The 26,035-nt window shown below is 34.0% G+C and overlaps 1 protein-coding gene across 2 annotated transcripts; it reads right to left on the bottom strand.

Moving 5' to 3' along the window:
- Positions 1-1,165: 1,165 nt before the first annotated feature.
- On the bottom strand, positions 1,166-23,959 carry mmp2 (matrix metallopeptidase 2). Of its 2 annotated transcripts, NM_198067.1 has the most exon segments (13): positions 1,166-2,114; positions 5,457-5,566; positions 5,893-6,052; positions 8,888-9,024; positions 12,815-12,941; positions 13,441-13,596; positions 13,803-13,976; positions 18,723-18,896; positions 19,061-19,234; positions 19,354-19,482; positions 20,292-20,440; positions 22,863-23,089; positions 23,649-23,929. In NM_198067.1, coding segments are annotated over 13 exon segments (1,974 nt in total). In that variant the 5' UTR covers positions 23,802-23,929; the 3' UTR covers positions 1,166-2,010.
- Positions 23,960-26,035: the final 2,076 nt, after the last annotated feature.

Genomic DNA, 26,035 nt, shown 5'->3' on the forward strand with positions numbered 1-26,035 from the left:
TTATGAAAGTATTTAAAGAAGGGAGGGAAAAGAAAAAAGAAAAAAATGCACTTGTGCACGGCAAAAAAAGAAAAAAAAACGCTTTTCTTAGACTTTTTGTCTTGTTTATAGTCCAAATATCTATAAATTCCTAAATCGAGAAACCTTTTCTACACAAGTAAAAAAGATTGTCTCGTTTTTCTTAAAACAAACAAAATAATCTGCTAATGGGGTAAGCAAAATAATCTTATGTCAGAAGGCAAAACAAGATTATGTTACTTACTACATTGGCAGATTGTTTTGCTTGTTTTAAGGAAGAACTCGCTTAGTTTTGTCATCTTTTTTACTTGGCTAGAAAATGCATCTTGGATTAAGAATGTTTAGATATTTGGGCTAGAAACAAGCCAAGACAAGTATTTTTTTTTTTTTTTTTTTGCAGTGTTGGTGGGGGATTGAGACGAGACCACTTTATATTTGATATTTGATTAAAATTATATTTTGTGTTTTATAACTATTTCATTAACTAATCGTAACCTGTTTCGATATTTCAAGTAATTTAAAATGATAATTTTAAATATTTATTTGCGGAAAATATCAAGTTTGATATAAAATGCTCCACTTTTTCATACCTCAAATGTTATAAAATATATTTATGTACACTATATATGCAATATACAGTATTGGATATTTCAGACCTGAAAAGGACATATACATTTACTTATTGATCTATTGTTCTTTATTTTCTGCAAATAAATGCTCTACATAATATTCCTACCTGAAATTATGAAGACACGTTATCACACTGTAAAAAAAAATCCTGGTTTCCTTAAATTTTAAGTTGAATCAAATTAACCTTATGAGTCCATTGAACTTATATTGTTAAACTGACTTAAAACAGCTTGCGTGACTTATAAAATTAAGCTAGAACATTAAGTAATGAACTAAAAACATATCATTTTTTACAGTGCAGTAGTTGTAAAACAAAACACTAAAGGCAAATAGCGAAAACGTTATCTTAACAGCTTTGTAGTGGTCTTCATTTTTTGGAAGGGGGCAGTAGAACTGCTTTTTTTTGGTACAATGAACCACACGATGTCGCTGTTTGCCTTGATGAGACATCTGAGAACCTGCAAAATACCAAGTTTCTCAAAACTGTTTAGAAAATCAAAAGTTAGAACTCAATATTAAGGATAATTATTATTTATTTTGAAACATAGTGACAAAGTGCACAAAGCATATAGAAAATAATAAAAATAAACATTACAAATATAAACAGATTGCATGTCAATTAGAAAACTACAAAAAGAAATAATAAAAAAAAGAGTACAAATGATTATTAATAATCAGCTTTTCATGATACTTGCTTGACATGAGTCCATCATGCAACAAACCCTATACAGTCTTCAGGCAGCCCGTGCCATGAATCTCTCTGTACCATGAGGTGAAAGAAACAAACATAAAATCATCTGCTTTGACAGTTGTTTGGTCTCTGTTTGTATACATTTGTCATGTATAAAATGCACCCTTTTATTAAATGCAGGAATGTTTATTGGATAGTATTTACTACGAAATAGAACATGAATTAAGTCCCTAATCTTTTTCATATCAGTACTAGCAAAACATTACATTGTGCTTTTTTACATACTGCCTGGATTCAGTTATTCTGTGCAAATAAAAAAAGGAGATATATCTCACTGACACACTTTACATGTACGTGAGAAATGTCAGAAGCCTTTTTAAGTCTGATGATATACATGTAAGGTTATAGTAAGGAGTGCACTAAACCCTTTCATATTTAAAAATAAAGAAAAATATCGCACATTACAACAAAACATTTAAAATGACAGTCCTGTTTGCTTACTGTGGGTCCAGGCAGTGAAGCTTACCAGGCCTCTCTGGTTAGTAAAAAAGGGTTATAATCTAAGAGGCTCTGACTAACCAAGAGGGGCTGAATGGTAAATTTGAGTGCTGTCATTTCTGGCCATTTTTATTGAGTGTTGAAGGGCATAGAGCTGAATGGTCTGTCGATGTTCAGCAGCGCAGCCAGTCCTTTTTGACCTCGCCGACTTTGATAATTTTCAGAGTGCTGTCATCCATTTTGAGATAGTGTGAGTCTTTGAAGAAGTAGCTGTGACCTAAAAACAGTTCATACGTGTTAATACCACATAAAAACTTCAACATCAATGAAAACACATAAACCTGTACAGAGGTTTAGGGGATTTTTTAAAAAATATTAAAGTGTGAATCTTTTTTAAATATGACATTTTTTAAATACTGTTGCTGTTGCCTTTCTATCAGCTTGAACCAGTCTGGCCATTCTTCTCTGACCGCTGGCATCAAAAGGGCATTTGCTCCCACAGAACTGCTGCTCACTGGATATTTTTCTTTTTCAGGCCATTCTTTGTAAACCCTAGAGATTGTTGTGCATGAAAACCCAAGTAGATCAGCAGCTTATGAAATACTCAGACCAGCCCATCTGACACCAACAACCATATCATGTTCAAAGTCCCTTAAATCACCTTTCTTCCCCATTCTGATGCTTAGTTTGAACTGCAGCAGATCAACCTGACGATGTCTACATGCCTAAATGTGTTGAGTTGCTGCCATGTGACTGTCTGATCAGAAATTTGCATTAACGAGCAGTTGGACATGTGTACCTAATAAAGTGGCTGGTAAGTGTAGGCAACATAGTTATTTAGTGTTTGCTTTGGTTTGGCATTTGTAGGGTAAATGCTGGTGAATCATTCCTGCAATACAAGCGAATTTTCATCAGCCAGTTTTCCAGATTTCAGTACCACAAAATCTTATATGTTGATTTGGTACTGCTTAATTTATTTACAATGCTTTACTAGTACTTTTCATCATTTTAAAGTGGCATTTCTAAATGTAATTTTTTTAAACTTACTGTAATACACTTGATCAATGTGCAGTGGCGTTACTGAATATTTTATTACTTTTACCAAAGTACTTTTGATGCAGTGGCATCGCTGATTATTTTTAAAATCTTATTGCAGTACTTTTAATGAATTTACACATTGCACATTGCAATTATTATTATTTTTTTAACTGTAGTACTTTTGATCAATTTGCAGTGGCATTGCTAAATATTTATTTTTGTTTTATGGTAAAAAAAAAACATCATGAAAAGACATAACTGAGGTAAATTATGATGTCAATTTAACACTAAATAATGATGTCAATTTAAAACTGGTTAACCACTGCTTCTATGATCTATTTATCTGAAACTTTTTGAAGCATGATTTTTTTCAGAAACCAGAGAGTTTGTTCTTGCTTGTTCAGCTTGCTTGTACACACACAGAGGAACCTTTCAGACATCACACAGGCCTGCTCTATGAGGTGTGTGTGTGTGTGTGTGTGTGTGTGTGTGTGTGTACCTGTAAGAGTGTAAAGTAAATGTGTTAGTGACGGAAGGAAAGAGCTGGGTGGTTGTGAAAACATGTATGTTAAGTAAATTCCCGTAAAGCTAAACGAAACCAGAGCACCTAGCGTAAAAATTGCGTAATAAGTCTTTTACCCCCTTTCTTTTCAGCTTTACTCTTATGTAGAGTTTTATGTGCTTTTCAGACTGGAAAAAACTCCTCATCTTGAGCAGGGGGAAGCATATAGCTGTTTTTTTTGTTGGTGCTGAAGGCTTAATGCCAGCTGTAATTGGGATGGAGTTAAGTGCCAAGAATCCTCTACCAGGCTCCACTTTGCTCTGATACACATACAGGAACACTGTGGACTACACTGTGAATGTTACTAAAACAAATCAGATATGTATGTCCAAACTAACAGAATGTAGGAGAGAAAGAGGAAAGGAATGAGACAAAAGGTTGTTTAAGGTTAGAGGTTAAAATGGTTACTTTAATTTTTTTTAAAACAATTTAGACATTCTGTTAGTGCCTTTGCAACTACCGCCAATATACTAATAACAGAGTATTAATAAACTGTTAGGTTAGGGATAGTAAATCAAGTTAATGTATTTGTAAAGTTACTTTGAGTCAGCAGAATGTTTAATATTCAGGCAGTGTTTCTCAACTGGTGGCTCACCTCAGGAAAAAACTAAAAACGTTTCCTGACTTGTCAGCTCTAAGCATGCACTCTTCAATTGTATGTGAAAAGGAGGCAACAAATGTATAAAGTATTTCTTCATTATAAATAAAACAAAAATTATGAGGATGCAACTTTGCAGTCATGCATTCACTTAGTAAGAAGAAATTACCAAAAAGTATCAATAAATTGTAAAATATTTACTCTTTTAATCATGAGCGGTTTCTGTATGTTTCATTACAACCTTGCATTGATGTTGTGTACTTAACTTGCTGCTTTAATCACCCCGAAATTGAACATTATTTTAATTTTATTTGCATAAGTTTGTTTGTTTTTAAACATTTTTGGCTCATACCAACAAAAACTAGTTCTTCAGTATTAGTCATATAAAATGCTGCGTTCCACACAATTTATTCATGTTGTCCCAACACAAATCCGTTTTTCATTCATTCATTTTTTATTTTCCTTTGGCTTAGTCCCTTATTTATCTGGGGTTGCCACAGCGGAATGAACCGTCAACTATTCTGGCATATGTTTTGAAACTAAATACTGGAAAACACCCGTATACTCTCGCATTCACACATTTTAGCCCATTCATTTTATCCCATTCACCTATATTGCATGTCTTTGGACCGGAGGAAACCCAAACGAACACGAGGAGAACATGCAAACTCCACACAGAAATGCCAACTGGCCCAGCTAGGACTCGAACCAGCAACCTTTTTGCTGTGAGGCAACAGTGCTAACTACTGAACCACCATGCCGCCCACAAATTGATTAAGTGAACTTAATTATTTTACAAATTTAAGTGGATTGAACATAAAACATTTAAGTTGTCCCAGAAAAACTCAAAAATTGTGTTGATTCAACTCATTTTAAATAAGTAGTTTTAGCAAGCAGCAAAAAATAGTTTTTTAGGTGTACTTTAAATTTATTATAAAGTGGGATGATACTTGTATGAAAAAACTTTTTGTGATGTAAATAATGTAAGCTTGTTTTTTATAGAAATATTTTACATTGTTTAAGAACTGGTCAAAATAAACAAAACAAAACTGAATATAGTTTTGGATAGAGTAGATTGACTGTAAAGTTAATAATAATCTACTGTCAAGTTTTCAATGACTATTACTAGACTAAAATACTTTAGTTTTTCTTTAGACTAACCCTATGATGAAAACTAAACTAAAACTAACAGGGACCTGGAAACACGAGACCAAGACTAAAAATGAAAATAGTTGACAAAATAGTTGAGGCTAAATCACCATAGAAAACTGCTTCTAACCTGAGAACTAACAACTGCTAGTTGTCATAAATGCAAAGTGACTTAAGTTCAATAGACTTTCTAAAAGTGTCTCCTATTTGTAAAGAAATAGCACAGACAAAAATACATCTGCAGCCAAGCAACTTAGTCATTTGTCACTTACCATCACCATTAAGGCTAAGTGCACCATCTAGGTCATCGGGAACAGCAGTCCAAGAATCTGCGATAATTTTAGGGAAGCCTGGATCCATCTTTTTCTTGGCTTCATTGTATCTGAGGAAAGAAGTGAGCATTTACACATCAGGATCAACACATTTCTACTTTTTCATATTTATGAAATTCCCAGACACACTTTCAGTAGGCGTGCAGTTTTAAAGTATGTGTAAACTCCAATAAATCTCAGTGAAATGAAACTGTTCAAAGACTTTCCAAGAATTTTGGTATGAAGAATATTCGTTGAATCTTTGGGAATGTTATTCCAAAGCTAAAGCTTCCTATAACTTTAAATAATTAATAATAAATTTGTGGAACTTAAGAAAAAATCGTTAAATCACAATGAACACATACATTATTAGGTTCAATTATTTTAAGATATTTACCTCCAGAACTTGTTCCCAGCAAATATGTAAGTCTTCTTGGTCTTGTGGAAGGAGTAAGCAGCATCAATCCCATGTAAATCTGAAGGAAGACCCATGCTGGAGATTTTCTTGGGATATTCTCTTTCCAGGGTACTGGCAGAATATACCCACATCTCATCACCTACAAAAGCAAAAAGTTTAATACACATTTCTGTTGGAGGACACGTGCAAAGACAAATTCATTTCTACAATATTTTTAAACAAAAATCAAAACCTTGCTTCCTCATATACACTACTGATAAATAAAGGTTTTATGCATATGAGAAATTGGGAGGAACACAGACAAATCTTCATTGTCCAATGGCAATAAATATTAAATCCCATAAACACAGGGTGGAAAATAGGTAATACGTAAAACAACAGCTGTAAAAATAAGTAACATTTAGCAATTTCAAGTAATTTACTAGTGTTTACATGTACTTATGCACATTTTAAAATCTTGCATTTAATTTATTTATTTAAATGCATTTATGTTCTATGTGCACAGGATTTTTGCATATACATATCGTGTAAATGAATGTTATTTATTATAAATTATTATTAGCAGTGATTGGTCATGATTTCATTTCAAAGTAATTAAGTTTACTACATCCTGTATGATGCCTGATAAAGGTCATGTGAACGAACGTTGTTATTAAATTTGATATTTTTGCAAATTGGGGTAGTGAACAGGATTTGCTTATTTGCTTTTTCAGAATATTGCATACACATAGTGGTTTGAAACCTAGATGTGCATACATTTTAGAGATGCACTTTAAAAATGCATACTCTCAATTTATTCAGACAATTTTTTATGCAATAAGCACATGTCCCAAAACTAAGACGAAATCACATTAATCAAATACATTTCCTGATGTACAACAAAAAAAGTAATGTGATTTTACAGAATATGTGATTGTATAACTGGTATGACTGTCTCACATAAAAAGTTCATAAAAATCAGACACTGCCTCCAAACTCAAGATAACACTACAGAGTGTGTTATTGCGCGTGCATGTGCAAACTCGGTTACTGTGGAGAAAAAAAAAAAACAGAAACTAAAAGAGCCAAAGTGGTTTCCAGTGATTTGTGTTATCAATATATTACAGTAATTTCCAAGGAAGTGACAATTGTACTCTCATAAACATACAACATGCCTTTTTTCCGCTACATCCCTTTTACATTTAAAATCATTGATATCAATACTTTAGGTATTTAGGTCAAGGGTTTAATACCTCTAAAATGTTCTGTTATACCATTTCTAAGGTATATGTAAGTGTTTTTTAATGTATTTATGTGTTGTAAAGAAATCAATATTTTTGAAACTAATGAAGAGAGCAGAAGTCTATGATTTATTTAAATTATTTAGCCTGACATGTTTACTGCTCCAAAATATATAAATGTTTTCTAAAATAAAATAAATTGTGTTCAATGAGGATTTTTTAAAATATTTTTTATTTAAAGACATTTAAAAAGAATATTATTTTATCACAATACTGTGATACCATGAAACCAAGGTATTATTTTCCAAGGTTATCATACCGTCAGAAACTTATACCAGCTCGTGCCTAAAAGGCATTGTCAAGACTTATTCATCACAAGATTTAATCCATACCAGGTCGTAAAAAATACATATTCTTTTCTTCACCTTTAAAGGGCACCTATTTTGCCTCTTTTTACAAGATTTAAAATATGTCTCTGATGTGCCTAAGTGTGGGTGTGAAGTTTCAGCTCAAAATAATTCACAAATATTTTTTATGAATCTTTAAAACTGCCCCTTTTAGACTGATCCAAATTGTTCCATGCTGGTGGGCGGAGCTACAAACACCTATGTGTTAGCATAGAGGCAAATTTAAAACAGGACTAATGTTATTTTTGTGAAAAAAAGAGCCTCAGAAGATGGTCATCTATGGAGACTCTGATGTTAATTTGTGTATCCTAAAACAGCACATTTATAATAGCTCTTAGTCACTGACATAATCTTCAGCAGGAACAGTGTGAAAACTCTAATGGTGGATGGCTACTTCTAATTCAGGGCTGTCAATGCTTATGGGGCAGAGATCGTCACTAATGGGTGGGGTTTTCTGCCTCTGATGACATGTACAAAGGGAGAATGTCAATCAACGTGTTTCTTGCAGACTATTTTTATTAAGGGTGATTATATTAAATCAAATTAATGAAATTATCCAATTCGAGGCTGGCTATATTCACACAATCTTGCTACACAAATGTGTTTTAAACAATTTTGCATGATATGTTCCCTTTAACATTGTTCATCTCAAATTAGTATTAGTACAGAAAATACTAAGAGCAAGGGCGTACTCACACTATGCTATCCGAACCATGCCCGGGCCCGTTTCCCAGATCGTTTGAGAAGTGTGAGTGTGCTAATTCGGGCTCAGGTACGATTCACTTGGCTGGCCCTGGTCCAGTTGGAAGAGGTGTGCCTGAGCGCGGTTCACGCGGGCTTTGGCGCGGTACGCTTGTGTGTGAGTGCAAATGCACCATAGCCCAAAACTGAAAGCAAGACATGACTTTTAAAGGACTGTTTCATATGGACTTATCAATTATTCCTACCGTTCAATGAATGCAAACTGTCGAAGTTTATTAAAGATACGAACTCCTCATAGCTGCACCTTCAGCAAACCTCCTAATTCCTGCAGCACGAGGACTTTATGACTGTTCATGAGCGTTAAAAGTGGCTTATCTTTTCGGCGAAATATTTGACTGTATGCCACCGCATCCCAAACGACTAAAACAATATAACTAGAGAAATCTCCACTGTGCTGAGCGAGAGGGCTTCTCTACAGAACAGTGCATAATCACGAGGGGGGACAAGCGTGCTTTGGCCCGGTTCAAGGCCACTGTACATAGTGTGAGTACGCCCTATTATCATTATATTTAAACCTGAAAAAAAGTGTCACACCAGGTTCTTTTTTTCTGCCCTTGGGAAAATAAGGAGCATACTGTAGCTTACCAGCAAAAAAGACAGTCCTCTCTTCCAGAGGGTTTTCATAAGCTGCATCAATTTTCTCCGGTAGTTCACTCCAGAACGTGGCAACCAGCATGGGGCCTGTCGGCTTTTTCCTGACATCAGCCGTCCTAAAGAGGAATCTATAAAAATAGGGGTTAAAGTTAGGCAGGCAAAAAAATATTGGCAACAATATGAATGCGCACATAAAAAGGTAAATGGAGAAGAGTAAAAAAGGGGAAAGAGAGAGATAATCAAGTGAGAGAGAGCATGCGTCGCACTCGAGCTACAATGAGGTGATTCACTGACCAGATGTTTCTTATTATGGTTTGAGGAGTGAGTTAAGAGGCAGTTGGACATGTCCAAACTTGCCTGCTGCCCCAGAACAAACCACAAAAACAATACCAACCACCCCAGACCTCTTTCCACTGACCTATTTTTCAAAAGGCCAAAACTTTTCAGAAGGCAGAGATCTTTCAAGAGACTACAGCTCAAGCTTCTGTCAGCAGTTTTTTTCCAACTTAAAGGGATAGTTCACCCAAATATGAAAAAACTCACTATATCCTCTCTCTCTCTCTCTCTCTCAAGTAAGTTTAAACCTTTATGTATTTCTTTATTTTGTTAAAGACTAAAGAAGATATTTTGAAAAAAATCAGTAACCATTGACTTCCATGGTAGAAAAAACTAATTCTACAGAAGACAATGGTTACAGGTTTCCAGCTTTCTTCAAAATATCGTCTTTTGTGTTCAACAGAAAAAAGAAAGTCAGATTTTGAAACAAGTGAAGGATGTTTATATGACAGTATATTATAACAGAATTTTAAGTTACTATGCCTTTAAGATTACCACATTAGGTTAGAGTTGAACTGTAATGAAACATTATGCCCCAAAGCTTCACTTCTTGAGCTGCAAACCTTTCAGAACCTCCCTCCCTTCAGCCTTTGCAATTAAACATGTTATAACAGCACATACTAAAATACTAGTCGAGTTCAGTTCTTATTTGCAGCTGTCCTGTAAACGAACCAATATGAGACAGAAGAAGAATTCATTTTATCAAATGCCTCAGATGTGCCTTATAAATCTGAGCCAACGATTAGATAAAATAAAGACTTTCTGCTGCAGCTGAATAAACAAAACATTAGTGAACCTTTTGGGGGTGAGCTCTCTCTGGCCTTACTCTACTCTCTTTTTTCCTCCATTTTCTCTGTGAAATGGCTTTAACAGCTGTCGCATTCATCCAGCTGGGTGAATATCTGAGATCTGGAGTCATTTTGCCCACACAGTAAAGTGAGACCTGCAGCTTCAGGGATCCTCAGATTCACAGAATTACACTGTAATTTGATCATAACTCTGTGATAATGACATTTCCACTGCTTCGACTCTCAGCTTGCACAGGCAAATAATATCCATCAGCGAAAATATGGAGAGACGTTCTGGCAGATTGAGTTTTAGGTCAAACTCCCGTAGGAACAAAACATAAGAGATCCAGCATATTAATATTATAGCAATAATTTACAAGTGCATTGTAGGTTATTGTGATTTTTTTGGTTATACATCTAGAAATCTGAATGTCTCCAGATCAAATACCAATAAAGATTACATTAGATTACATTTTAAGTGGTAAAAATAACTAACTAAATAAAGAATAAAAAGATTTCTGAAAAAAAGAATGTGAGATGAGGAAAATGTTACTAAAAATCCGATTCTCTTGAAAAATAGGAGAGCAAAGATAATGGAAATGACAGGCAAAAACAAAAGCACTGATGTTTGCGTGTGTATGCGTGTATTTATACAGTTATATGAATCAAAACAAATAAAGTGTAATGCAATTTTTATACAGTGAAAATAAAAAATGTGAGATATTTTTACCAAGTGTAATATCCTAAAACTTAGTATGACCACTTGATGTTTTAAATATTTAATAACTTGATCTGGACCTCTGAATCAGTTTTTCAAGGTGCTCATGGTGAGAGAATATAAGAGCTCTCTAAACAAGACACAGGAATGCACTTACAACCAGCATACAGTGTGTGTGTGTGTGTGTCTGTGTGTGTGTCTGTGTGTGGTCCTCCTGAGATGATCTCTTTGGCCAGCAAACCGAAGGTGTATGCAGGAAAGGCTGGCTCTTATTCATTCAAGAGCTTCTGGTGAAAACCAATGACAGCACTCTTTATACTCGCCTTACAGTATATTTGCTCTGGACACTACTCCAAAATATTCAAATGTTTGACACTTCTCTAAATAGTATGTGTGGAGCATATTGCATTTGAAAAAGAATGTAATGTTAATTTAAATCAAACAATAAATTACATGTAAATATATAAAATGCAAATGAATTTACTTAGTTTCTTGGGTATCCACATTATAAGAGGGTTAATTCTAGCAATTTAAAGGGACAGTTCACAAAAAAAATTGCAAAGAGTCAATCGGCCATAATGCACCTGCACTGATTAAGTGGCTCTGAAGAGATACATGCATGAGAGAGAGAGAGAGAGAGAGAGAGAGAGAGAGAGAGAGAGAGAGAATCCATTGGATATACACACATTTCAATCGTATACCACTCCAAACACTTGTTTTTCTGGCAATAAACAAGTACCGAATCATGCCACGAGAACCAAACTGGTTATTTTTTTAAATCTTTTTATGAACTGTCCTATCCCCAGTAAATAGTGAGTAAATAAAAATTGGGTGAAATATCCCTTAAAGTAATATAGTTGCTTAATATATAGGGCACTACACAAGAGAGTGGGTGCAGTTTCACGGTTTTAGGCGAATCATTTGTTACAATAATCTTTAAGGGTTAAATTTACTAGGTGAAAATATATAAAAATATATTCCTCCTATAGGACAATGCTTTCAAAAAGTCTGTAGCAAATGTCAGTGCAAATGTCAGCGAATTTAGACTCCCGTTAAATATTCCCAGTTAAAATTATTCAGAGACAAACTATGAGCTCAAAGGACTAAAAAAATGCCCCTGATATGGTAATGTCTGTGCTGAGGTATTTTGTTTTTGTAAAGTGGGATCAGATTTGTGGACTTTCCCTTCTCTAGCCAGTCTCACCACCATCATGCTTACTATTTTTCTGAATTCTGAACTAACAATGTGGCTAAAACATCAGCATGATTCCTGTGCTGTTTAAATCGTCATCCTGTTATTCCAACCACTATAAAGCCATTACTCCTATCCATAACGATCGCAAAAAGATACGCTGAAGTTTTTTAATAGGCAGATAAACTGGGTCATGAAGTTTTCCCCAGATGGCCATGGGGCCATTTCCTGTGCATGCAAGCAGAAAGATTTTAAAACCACTGAAAACAGATGAATTGAGCATTCCTTGCCAGCAAATGCTAAAATGAAATAACTGCTACCCACAGTTGTGCACCCGGCATTTGCTGCTGTGGAGCATGATGTTCTTTTTGACTGGTCAAATTTTTGCATATTATAAAAAAACACAGTGTTGTAATCTTGCGTGAATATACAAATAGATGATTGCTCTATTATTTTCTTGAAAATGTGTTTATAGTAAAAAATATAATTCTTTAAAATGAGTGCCGGTGACTCAGTGGCGCAGTGAGTAGCGCTGTCATCTCACAGCAAAAAGATCGCTGGTTCGAATCCCAGCTGGGTCAGTTGGCATTTCTGTGTAGAGTTTGCATGTTCTCCCTGCGTTTGCTTGGGTTTCCTCTGGGTCCTCTGGTTTCCCCCACAGTTCAAAGACATGCACTATAGATGAATTGAATAAGCTAAATTGGCTGTGGTGTATGTGTGTGAATGCAATAGTGTATGGGTATTTCCCAGTGATGGGTTGCTGCTGGAAGGACACAAGCTGAGTAAAACATATGCTGAATAAGTTGGCAATTAATTCCGCTGTGGCGACCCCTGATTATTAAAGGGACTAAACTGAAAAAAAAAGAATGAATGAAATGTATTACCTGTCCTTAAAGAAGAAGATCTCTCCTCTGATCTGGGCTACAGCATCAAATATGATGTTTTCATTACATACATCCATTGGTGTGACTGGTGGGGTGTGAGTGGGCAATGGCTTGTCTGTTGGTTCTCCTGTACAGAGAAAAGAAGAGTAAAGAAGTCAAAGAATTTTAAATATGATTATAATCAATGCAACATCAGAATTAATCAATACTGAATGGGACATTTAAATGACCACTTGAAAGCTCTCAGTTTCTGTAAATTTTCTAGGAATTTGTTGTTTTTAATAACAGTCTGATAGCATTTCTTTTTCTGATTTAAAATACAAATATTATGAGCATTTCTCTTTTTTTCTTTGCAGAAAACAGCATTTTAATCATTGGTATTGTGTCTAAAAGTCAATATAAACATATTTAAAATTATGGCATATTTTTTGTTTTGACTATTTGGCATTTTTTTGCTCCAAGCATTAGCATTTCTAATTGAAATGTAGAAAAAAAATCAGTACTTTGCAGGGGGAAAATGGATTTACTTAAAACATAGCTATGTAATTATTTACTATGTACAGTGTTTTAAATCAAGAGAAACAAATGATTTCCATAGATATAAATCATCTTCATGTCACACTTACCATAGAGCTCCTGGATGCCTTTAACATCATCATCAGACAGTCTTAAGGTTTTGGTGAATGTGTAGATAGGAGCCATGAGAGCTCCGGGGTCATCAGAATGCTCTAAACCCAGGGCATGGCCGAACTCATGGGCCGCCACAAGGAATAGACTGTAACCTGAAAATAAAACAGATGCTGATTTTTTAAAATGATTTAAGCTACATAAAAAAGCATATAGGATCATATTCCATGGAAAAGGAAGAGACAGTGACAGGAAGTGGGTAAAAATGCTTTTGTATCCCATTAAAGAACAGAATAATCTTGTCGAGCTTGAAATTATACAAACTATCACACACAAGAATCAAAAAATATTTTTGCATCACCTTGATCAGGACAAAAGCCCCATTTGCGGTCATCGTCAAAGCTTTTGGTGACAGCACACCACATTTTTCCATCATTGCGCCCTGATGTGGTGCAGGAGTCGTAACTATCACCCAAGAATTTGAAGGGGAAGACACAGGGTGCTCCATCTGAATTTCCTCCTGATGTTGACATTGCTGTGCAAAAAAAAAATACAATTCATGAATTAAAAAAAAAAAACACCTAAATGTTAGCAATGACAAAATAATCATTAGAAAAGCTTATGGATGAAGCCTTTGGAAAGTTTTTGGGATATTTGAGATATTGGTTTGAAATAAAAATAGAGTAATTTATATGACTTTGATGAAATATAATCACATATAAGCACTTTTAAACATTCCTCTTTAGACATTCTGTTTACTATTGCTGTTCACATTGCTCCTACATCAACTACCAGTTGGTTAGCTTAGGCATAAGGTATTGGGGACTAAGTTTTTCCTTGTCTAGTTACCTATAGTCACCTACAGTTAGGGCCAGACAGAATCTGCAGACATTTTTTGCTATTTCTGTACAGATTTATGTGGAATGATTTTGGGAGTATCATAACTAAAACCTTAATATGTTAAGTAAAAAAATATATACATTTTGAACTTTTATTTAATTTTTACAATGCTAATCTAATTAGATTCGGTTATTTGGTAAACAAAGCAAGTCTTTCATATAATATATCAACCAAATGTCTACAAAAAACAGAAATTACTACTTTTACAAACTGTATTGTAAGTAAATCTTAAGAACACTTTTTAATTAGTCAATAACATTACTGAAATTCATAAAAAATGAATAAACATTAATTTACACATTTACATACAACTAAATAAATAGACTCAATGATAGGCTTAAAATCTGCGGAAATATGCAAATTTCTGCACTTGCAGATTCCATGTGGCCCTACCTATAGTCAAGTTACATATAATCACTAGGATGTTAAGACTTTTAGTTGACATGCAGTTGCAAAGTTACTTAGGTGCTGTTTAAACCTGTGATTTTTCATCTTAAAATGTCATTTTACATTGAAAATGCTCCTTATCCAGACTAGCATTTTTATTGCACTCCAGAAGAGCAAACTCCATCCACACTATACAAGCCAAAAATGCATAATGCAACCATTCACGCTCACTGGAAATGCACATATTTTGGCATCCATACTTGGTGTCTACCAGTCGCATAATGGTCATATGAGAGGGTGTTGACAAATCAGGAAATGATATCCAATAATCCAGTTTTCTGTTTTCAAAAAAATCTTCATTTTAGTCTCAGCATTTCCAAACTAAAACAGGGATCTTTAGGGATTTTAAAATGCATTTTTTGCCAGTTTAAGATGCCAGAGTAGCGTGGATGCCAGCTGTAACCTCAACACATAGGCATATTAAAAAAAATTACAATAAATAAATAAAATAAAAAATAAAAATGCATTATTGTAAACAGCACTTTATAGTTATAACAGAAACTCTAAATGGGACAATCAAAATGAAGTGTTACTGTTAGAGATTTGTAATATTTTTCAGTAATATTATATTATTTTATTGAAATATATAGTTATTGTTGTATTTGATAAGGCATTTAATTTGTATATTTTGTGATATTATATTATGTACTTGATGTTTCATATGTATAAGCAACAGGGAAAAAGATAAGAAAGAATGAAAGGGCTTGATGGTAGTCTTTGACCATTCTTCAAAACCATATTTAAATTAAAGCTTGAAAAGAGTAAATGTTTCTTCCTTTTTTTTATTTTTGTTGTATCCAGACAAACGAAAATTAAACTGATATATTGCAAGTCCCAATGGAAATGGCGGAAAACTGGAAGAAATAAATTGTCAATACATTTACAAAATGAACAAATACAAATAAACCAGCAACATACTACATAACAACAATTAAAACACTAAGAACAGACGCAAAAGAAGCTGTGTTTTCTATCTATTGTAATTAAGTGTGTGTTTCTGTTTTTCCAAATATGAGGTCACAAGCTATAACGCAAGCAATAATTAGTGGTAAACCCGCATATTACTGTAGATCACTGCATCTGAACCCAAAGAAAAACTACAGGAAAGAGAAGCATCAAGGAACAGTCCTTCTCAATTACATAGACACAACAGTCTGAATCACACTGACTCGACAGACTCAAAATGAAGGTCACACCAGTTTCATGGCATAAACAGAGCTGTGTTTTGTTAAAGTTCAGCTAAAGTATGGGTCTGTGGTCCAAAACTCCAATTTAAAGTGACGGCTTGCACCATACTTCACTTCAACACACACACACACACACACACACACACACACACACACACACACACACACACACACACACACACACACACACACACACACACACACACACAAACACACACAAACACACACACACAGACACAGACACACACATACGCACACACAAATAGGAAGAGTGGTCTGCATTCCCAGGGAATTGCAACCAGATGAGGACTTCTGTGCTCCTGCTTTGCTTATGCCAAAACACAACACAATGGAAAATATACCGTAATAATAAGAAGAGAAACTTTTACAGTCTGCTGGAAACTGAAGAGTGGATGAAGCAAATAACTGACCTTAAAAACCAAATGCATTACTGATCTAAGGTCTTTAATACAATTTCTCTCTTGATTGCCTATTTGGATGAATATCAATGTACATCTAAACATTTGTTTACATCATAATTTTTGTAAAGCTGTCAGAAAAACTGTACATTACAATAATGCTTTGAATTTGTTAATTTGTTAACTTGCTATTTAAGATGCTTCCGTTTAGCTTAAAGTACAACTTAAAGGCCTGGTTAGTTAGGTTAACTAAGCAATTCAGGTTAATTCTTTTTTTTTTTTTTTTTTTTACAACAAGTGGCTTGTTCTGTAAACAATTGAAAAAATTAACATCTTAAGGGGGTGAAAATGTTGACATAAATTAGTTTGATTTATTTTAATAAAATGTATGTATACCAGCTAAATTAAATAAATTTAATTCTTTCAAACAAAATGCTGTAAATGTCATGGAAGGGCTAAGAAATTTGCCTTCAACTATATAAATACAACTCATAACGTAACTCATAAAAACATAGAACAATAAACAACATCATAAAGTCTAGAATCTGTATAGTTTTGCATACACAGTTGAAGTCAGAATTATTAGCCCCATTTTGATTTTTTTCTTTTTTACATATTTCCAAAAATGATGTTTAACAGAGCAAGGGAATGTTCACAATATGTCTGATAATATTTTTTCTTCTGGAGAAAGTCTTATTTGTTTTATTTTGGCTAGAATAAAAGCAGTTATTAATTAAAAAATATATTTATATATTATAAGGACAAAATTATTAGCCCATTTAAGCTATTTTTTTTCAATAGCCAGAACAAACCATCATCATACAATAACTTGCCTAATTACCCTTACCTGGCAAGTTAACCTAAATAATCTAGTTACACCTTTAAATGTCACTTTAAACTGTATAGAAGTATCTTGAAAAATATAATTGGGCTAATAACTAGGGGGGCTAATAATTCAGACTTCAACCGTTTATTTACTTACCTCTGGGAAAATAAGTATTGAACACTTCATGTTTTTTCCTGGGAATGATATTTCTAAAGGAGCAGTTGACATGGAACTGAACCAGATTTTGGTTAAAAACCCAAAAAATACAATCATAAAAATAAAACAAAACAATAAAAAATGTGTAATAACAATGAAACTGAACTACCGAAATGTATTTAATACTTTATATAAAAGGCTTTTCTGGTGATGGCAGCTTAAAGCTGTCTCTTATATGGAGAATGAAGTCACATGAACTGCTCAGATGTGAGTTTTTCACAGACTTTAACAGATTGTAAAAATCTTGATGGTTCTTAGTACTTTATACTAGATTTAAGTCAGGTAATTGGCTGAGCCATTCTACAGCTTGATTTTCTTTCTCTGAAGGCAATTGAGAGTTTCTTTAGTTGTGTTTTGGATCATTGTCTTGCTGAAATGTTCACCCTGGTTTTAACTCCATCGTTCTGATAATGTAGATGTTGGACTAAAGCAATTGATATTAATTTACAATGGCAAAGGGCAGAGGGTTGGTAAATAACTACACTCTCAGAAATAAAGGTACGCAAGCTGTCAATATTGGTACCTCAAAAGTATACTTTTTTTGTTTCTAAAAAATTTAGGAGGAGCACTTTTGTACTTTTTAGGTACTAATATGTAGCCTTGAAGTATCAATATGGACCTATTAAGTACAAATTTGAATCTTTTGAAAAGGTACCACTCCAGTGACAGCTCACGTACCTTTATTTCTGAGTGTGTACTGAGAGATTTCAGCTGCAGCCTAAGCTTTCACTGCCTTTTTACACATCCCGTTCTTCATGTGTTCGATACTTTTCCTCAGCATGATTTCATGACACATAACTTAATTTGTAAACTAATTAGATTTGATTTCTTTGAATATATGGATTTATTTGGTTGCTACCAATACTTGGGGACAACTTTCAAGTCAACGAAACTTTTAGAAATATATTTTTTGAGAGAAATGGTGATGTGCTCAATACTTATTTCCCCCTGCTGTATATGTTTATACTTATATTTTATATGTATTTAATAGTACCATTCAAAACTTCAAAAATACAGTAAAAACAGTAGCATTGTTAAATAAAATTATTATTTAAAGCAGTTGTTATTCTAGTTTAATCAATTTTCTAATTGTATTTCTTCTTCTTATTCAAAGTTGAATGTCCAGTAAAAATTACATCAGAAATCAGAACAATATTCAGATTTCAAGAAATCATTCTTATTATCAGTGCTGAAAAGGTTGACCTGCTTACTGTTTATTGTGAAAACCATGGTATTCTTGTCTGCAAGTCACACTGAATTGTAGATCAGATTGATTTTTGACTGACCTGTCTCAGGACAGAATCCGTAAGTCTTGTCCTTGTCATAATCTTCAGTGGTTGCACACCAGCGGTATCCATCATCTCTGCCTGAGGTGGTGCAGCTATCATATTTGTCGCCCTGGAATGTGAAAGGGAACTTACAAGGGGCTCCATCTGCATTTCCACCCAATGTGAACAGGACTGTAATAGAGGAAGGAACACAAAACTTAGTCAGCGATTATGACACACCATATTACAGTCATGATACTGTGTCACATTTATTTTCAAACTACCTTGCGTCACTTTGGTTAGGAGCAGTGTCAAATTATATTGTACTTTAAAACTAAAGTACAAAGAGTACTTACGCTCATGGGGACAGAAGCCGTACTTTCCATCATCATCAAAGTTGTATGTGGTGGAGCACCAAAGGAACCCATCATCTCGACCCTGAGAGGTGCAGCTGTTGTACTCTTTACCCATGAACAAAAATGGAAACTTACAGAACTCGCCCTCAGCATTACCGTACTTCACCTTTACCACTACGTCAGAAGAGAGAGAAGGAGAGAGACCATTGTAAGACATTAAACAAACAATCAAAAACAATTACTTTAATATACTACAGACTACAAGTGACTAGAATCAAGACATTTGCAGATACCTTGTCCTTCTCCTAAAGTCCACTGCTCATCATCATCAAAGTGAGAGTCTCCTCCAATACCAGGTCCAGGGGCAAATGCATGAGCCAGCAGACCATCCTTGCCATCAAATGGATAACCATCACCATGTTCTACAAAAAATAATTCCACATTTAATTTAAATATTTATTTTAATTCGGTGCAGTGATTTGGGCTCATAACCACAGAATTAAGGGCACGTGTCCTTAAGGAAACGTGCACTTCTCTAACTGTCAAGCAAGACATTAAGTGCTTGCCGCATGCTCAGCGGCTGGTTACACTGCCAGCTTTTTAAACATTTAAATAATAATAATTATATAATAATAATTATATATCAGTAATAATTAACTTTAGGGGACACATGCCCTAAATGCTTTGTTCACCTCAAAAGAATACTTATGATTTCTGATTATTTCTTTATTCTGCTGAGCACAAAAGCTTAAAACCAAACAGTTGACGACAGCCATTAAGTTCCATAGTGAGACAACATACTATGGAAGTCATTGGCCATCAACTGTTTGGTTTGACAAGCATTCTCTAAAATATCTTCTTTTGTGATGACAGAATTGTCATTTTTGGGTGAACTATATCTATAAGAGGGGTCTAGTGTTTTATTTGAAATTTTCAGCTTACACTGGAAAGATTTAGACTGTGACAATTTTCTAACTGCTGGTATGCATTTAGTAATTGTCTTGCACAGCCAAGACAACCACAATGTAGATCAGCCTCCGAGGCAAATAAACTGTAAAGATTTTTCAAAGTGACTATGGTTAGTTTGTGACGTAGTACTTAAAAAATGTAACAGCTTTAATTCATTTGGGGTCAAGAAAAATGCTGACTGAAAGAAACTGAGGTTTCAGTAACTTAGTAACTTGACCAAAAACATTGTTTAGAAAAACAGACAAAAGATTTTCTGGAATACCATTTCGGCCAAAGTTAATCATGATGTCGGCTTCTCCATCCATGATTCTGGTGAATTTCAGAGGTGTAACATCACTCCAGACCTTAAAAGCACGATAGAAAGCATCATCAATTGTATCTTCATCCAGATCTGGGGTGTGCCCTAAGATTCTGTTGAAGAAAACAATATCACTTTTACTTGACTTTCCAGTTAATTATTCCACATTTTTGGGAAAAAAATTAAAATTTTGTTATTCCTCATGTGTTTTTCCCTACTTATGTGTTTTTATATTTAATATTTTTTATTTTGTTCATTTGCACAATTACTTTTCATTTTACTGCATTTTCTTTTTGCTCAAACATGCAAAAATGTTTTAGTCTCTCTGAGATAATATTTTGTTTCAGGACAAGTATTTCAAGCAGTAAACTATTTGATGCAAAATATGCATCCAATGTTTTGTTATGTACCTGCCAAAAATAAACAATTACGAGAATGATTTTCTACAATATCCTTTTTTATCTCAAAGTGACATAGGGATGCTCAACAACTCATCAGAGCCAGCTTGTCCCATCATCATCAGGTTATTATAGATGATTCACACACAGTGATGAGATGACAGCTGGTTATACTGACCACCTGTAGTGTGCAACATGGTGTCTTTCTCCTAAGTAGGGAGCACCGCTTCAAAACAAAAACAGGACTTTCAAATCTAAACCTGTTCTGGCATTAAAAGTGCTTCTAATGGTCCCTACAGAAAAAGGGAGCAACATCAACCAAATCTTATAGCTGATATTTTATAAATTACTATAAAAGCCTTCAAAGCCTTTCAAAAGTTCTATAAAAGCATAGAGTCAAGAACTCTTATGCTGACCAAATAACACAAGTGATGGCATTAAACTCTGACAAAAGCAACTGGCATTTACAAGGACAACAAGGAACCTTCCATGCAGCCACCCTCACAACAATATCAACAACACAAGGTTGATAGCCCAATGCTTTTGCTATGGTCTGACAGGTTAGGCAGCACATTTATTGAACCTGTCTTTGTGTGAGCACTCTTATCTAAACAGCAATAGAATGTTAACTCCGCTTCTGGCTATTATGCATCTTTGATCAATGCTTTACAATATAATAGTACCGAACCACAAAGCAGCTTACAAGCCCAGTATAGCAACTGACAAAACAGAGAAGCTTAGTATGTTAGTTAATGTATAATATAAACAGAATAATTTATTAAATATCACTCATACTTATTAAATATATTTGAACTAAATATTAAATGCAACATAAGTAAAATCTAGATAAAAGTCACAAATGTAGGCATTTATAAAAGAGATGAGTTTTAAAAGTATATCATAAACACACACATATCGTTGAAACTTTAATATAATAAATATTCTATATGGCACATATTACCAGCAATAATAAGATATTACTGTTGTCACTGTTTTGCTTCTTCAGGTTAACTTCCAGTTGAAGATGGAAATGGAGGCTTCTCATTGCTTTCTTTTGCCAAGTGCATTCCAAATAGCTTCATTATGACAAAATAGTGCTCTTCTCACTCAAAAGACCTCATTTTGAGTGGTCTCCCCTTCAAGGTTATGTTGGGAATTAAAATGTTTACTTGAGATTTATATAAAGCCTAACATGTCAATACATTTTTAAAAGATAGTGAAGGTTAAATTAGCAAAGCTGATGCTGACAGAAAATCTAAGGCTGAGCCATTTTTATACGGGGCACAAACGTTTTACTTTGTACTATAAAACAACATAGTTGTGGTCATTGTGACTCATAAAGTGGAAACACTATCAGGACATGCAGCCCAGAAAATATCCTCAAGATCTCAACTTATGTTTTTCGCAACAATGAACTGTTGATCACTTTCATTGAGTTTGATTACTTGCCAGTTCTTTCACAGTAGGTATTCAGTCGTAGCCAAACTTTTTTTTGCATATTTTTTCATCAGAACAACTTTTAGATTGTTGTTCTTTTTTAAGATCCACCAACATACAGTAGCCAAAAAACTCCCACTGGGAACATTCTTAAAAAATTTGATGGGTTTTGTTCTTTGTATTTTTAAATTACAGATTAAATTTTTTTTTTTACTGTTTTTAACCTTTTCTTGTTAGGGAAATTCTTACTCTCAAGCTATTAAAAGATCACATTTTAATATGCTGAAGAAAGAAATACATTTTTTTTTTAAATTAAGCCTAAATTTTACTTTTAAAAGTATACTCTACTTGATAATGTGCAAACAGAGAGGTGGTCAGTATGCAGTATACGTTGAAAGATATAAAAAAAAAAATCTTGCACATTTTTTTCACTTACGAATTAATAAATTTTTTTGTACTCAATTAAATTATGATTGCATAAATCTATGACTTTTTATTGAATCACACAAGCACTGGTCAAGGGATGTCTATTGTTCTGTCTTTAAATTTTTTTTTCTAAATCATACAGTGCATGTGTATGTGCATGCTACTCTGATCACTGCATCTCTGTCATAAGGACAGTACACAAATGCATAAAACCAAGGCATACTTTGGGCTTTAGAATGAGTGACAAACAGTGGGGAGCTTAGTAAACACAAACCTGTAGGTAACGTTTTTTTGTCCCCACTTGGGCTTCCTGTGAAAGAAATTGTAATTGGCCACATCAGGAACCCCACATCGTGGTTTCTTCATGATCTCTACTGTCTTCTGGTCAATCTCCCCTGTCTCTGGCAAAGCAAAAAACTTCTGCATTTTCTTCAGCGTGTCCTTCAACACCATTAGATTACACCTGTCTTTAGGGCAGCCATAGAACTTATTTAAGTAGTGCTGTGAAAAAAGATGAATAAAAATACAATGAAAGTGCGAAGACACACACACACACACACACACACACACACACACACACACATATATATATATATATATATATATATATATATATATATATATATATATATATATATATATATATATATGGAGAGAGAGAAAGAAAAAAAAGTGTCTGCTTTACTGAAACTGTTTACCGCACTCAATATCTTCGCTCCTAAAGCACAAGTAAACAGTTTTCTTGTGCTTTAGATTTTCCATAGACATCCCAACAATAATTAAAATACCATTATGAAGGTAAATAACAACACCAATACTTTAAATAACAATACAATTTTGTCAATAATAACAATACAATTACTGTAAGTCAATTTAAGTAAAACTGACGGGAACCAAAATGACAATAATTTAAAATGTAGGATAAAAAACCTTAACGTTTTCCTTTAATAAGGGAAATAATTGTCTAATAAAGGCCTATCCATAACGTGTAATAAACACTAGTCACTGCTTACGCCGTTCTAACGGTTTCATGATTGTCGTAAAATGAAAGTACACTCACCAGAGCCACTTCTTTGTCTGTGTGAGCAGTATCATCGCCGGGGAACTTTATGATGGGTGAGGGCGCAGCAAAAGTTTGCAGGGAAGCAAGAAACTGCACGAGGAAAACTTTAAGGACAATATGCCTACAGCTGAAAAACTTAACGGACATCATGCTGGTCCGATTCCGAGATGTCCGGGTATTGAAAATAGGGTGGCGAACAGCCCTTTCAGACGTGTTCACCAAGCTCCAAGTTTGTTCGACTGCACTGCAAATGCTCTTTCTTGTCCTCAGCGACACATCCTGCTTTCGTGGTCTGTGGAAAGGGTTCTGCTTGCACACGCACTTTCTTGATGCTGGGGCTGGAGAGGGACTGCGCAGCCTCCAGATCCAAGAATTTGGGAAAGCAGTGAAATAGGAGACGGCAGCGGGAGCGAGCAAGCTAGAGTTGTTTGTGCGCGCGCCCAATAGCACCGAACCTAAAGTTTCAAGTTTACTTTTTACACAGTTGAAGTGGGGTTGCTTACCCTTCATTATCATGTTTCATGTTCAACATTGGTTGCAGTTACCTTGGATTGATAGCCTATATAAAAATTGATTATTTATCAATAGTTTGGCAGTAGGCCTATATTTGCAAACTGTCTTACATATCCATATGATTCATATGTTAGTTACACAATCTGATTAATATTGAGTTGTTTCAAATAGGATTAAAGAAACAAACAAGATTAATTAAATATCTAATAACTGAGTCATCATACGCTATAAAGCATATCAGTGTAGATTAAAAAAGCATGAAAAAAGGCTTAAAACACTAAATAATACAATAATGAAACACACCCCATGCTGCAAAAGTCAATTTGCATGATTTTACTGCAATCTGACAGATAATTTGGATTTAACCCTTTCTGCAGGTCTAGATTACTAAGGATTGATGGAGCATTATTTTATTTTGAAGGTGATTAAATTATTGGTGGGGACATTTCAGTAATTGCTGCATATTGGTGAGGACACATCCCCTCCGTCCATGCCAAATCTACGGCCTAAAAAAAATCAGACAATAGAACCAAGGACAATTAGGTAATTGCTTTGGTTTTTGGTTTCAGTTGCAATGAATAACATTTGTGTTGAAGTTATTGACATGCCAAAGATGTGCTGTTGTAATTGCCGCAAAAGCTGAACATGTCAAATAATAAAGTTAAAAATCACTGCAAGTTTCATAACATCTGCATGTTTCATTAACATTATAAAATCATGATATGAATGCAAAATAATCAGCTGTTCTAATATTGTCTGGTGTCATATATATATTAAAAAGTGACACTGACAGCAAAGGGGTTTAAAAAAAAAGCCAAAAAAAGTAAATTAAAAGTAATGCAGCCATATATGGGTCATTCTTCAACTACAGGCACTTTTAGCCCTGTGAAGTTGAGTAAAAAATCTTGTTCAAAATGAACGCATAGACTCATAAGTTTAAACAATTTGTCTAGTTTTAAGATCTGTAAGAGGACAAACTTAGATAAATCACACTCTAAAAATGTTATATTAATTTGGTTAAGAGCTTATTAGAAAATAAACAAATTGAATTTGTATATTAAATGGAGCATGTGCATATTATACATTGCGAATACTTTTAATGTGTGATGAGAACTTTTAAAATAATTTTATCAAATGTGTGTGGTGATGGAAATGACAGTGGTGGAAATGACATTTCAACAATTTATCGTGAAAAACGTAAAATAGCTTCACCGATTAGCCTTGAATTGACACTAGCCTTTCATGTACACAAAACACTCTCATTTTAATTTTGTTTGGTTTTTAAAAGCATACAGTATTTGAAGGTACAACATGTTTGGAAATGACATAGAATAAATGTATTTCCTTATCAAGAAATATTTATATTGATTTTTCTTCAAGTGTTGTTGATAAAATTGTTTAATTCCCTCCATCTTGAACATGCTCTCAGATTACACTATTAATTTTCATAGCACCTAAATAATCTTTTACACAAACTTTTTAAAGCGACATTACAGTGTTGTGGTGGAAATGACGTTGATACTGTGTGACAACTTTATTTTGTATAAAGTAATATTGATAATAGCCTTACATTAATAACTCTAAAATATTGAAATTATTTCACTAGTGATTTATTAAGATACATTATATCTATATACCATATAAATAATATTGTAAAATGTTAGTTTTATTGTTGAAGTTTAAAACTCTGGGTGTGCGACAAGGTGAGAACAGTGATTTTGACACCTAAAAAGAGGTTGAATAATATGAAAAAATATATATAATAGAAAGGTAGGCTAGTACATTTTTAGTAGATTAGTACAATATAAGTAGATTATATTGTTAGTTTGACAAAGAAAGAGGAATTTGAAAAATAAATAAATAAATATATA

The sequence above is a fragment of the Danio rerio genome, chromosome 7 (genome assembly GCF_052040795.2).
Source record: "Danio rerio strain M-AB ecotype USA chromosome 7, GRCz13ab, whole genome shotgun sequence".
NCBI lineage: Eukaryota > Metazoa > Chordata > Actinopteri > Cypriniformes > Danionidae > Danio > Danio rerio.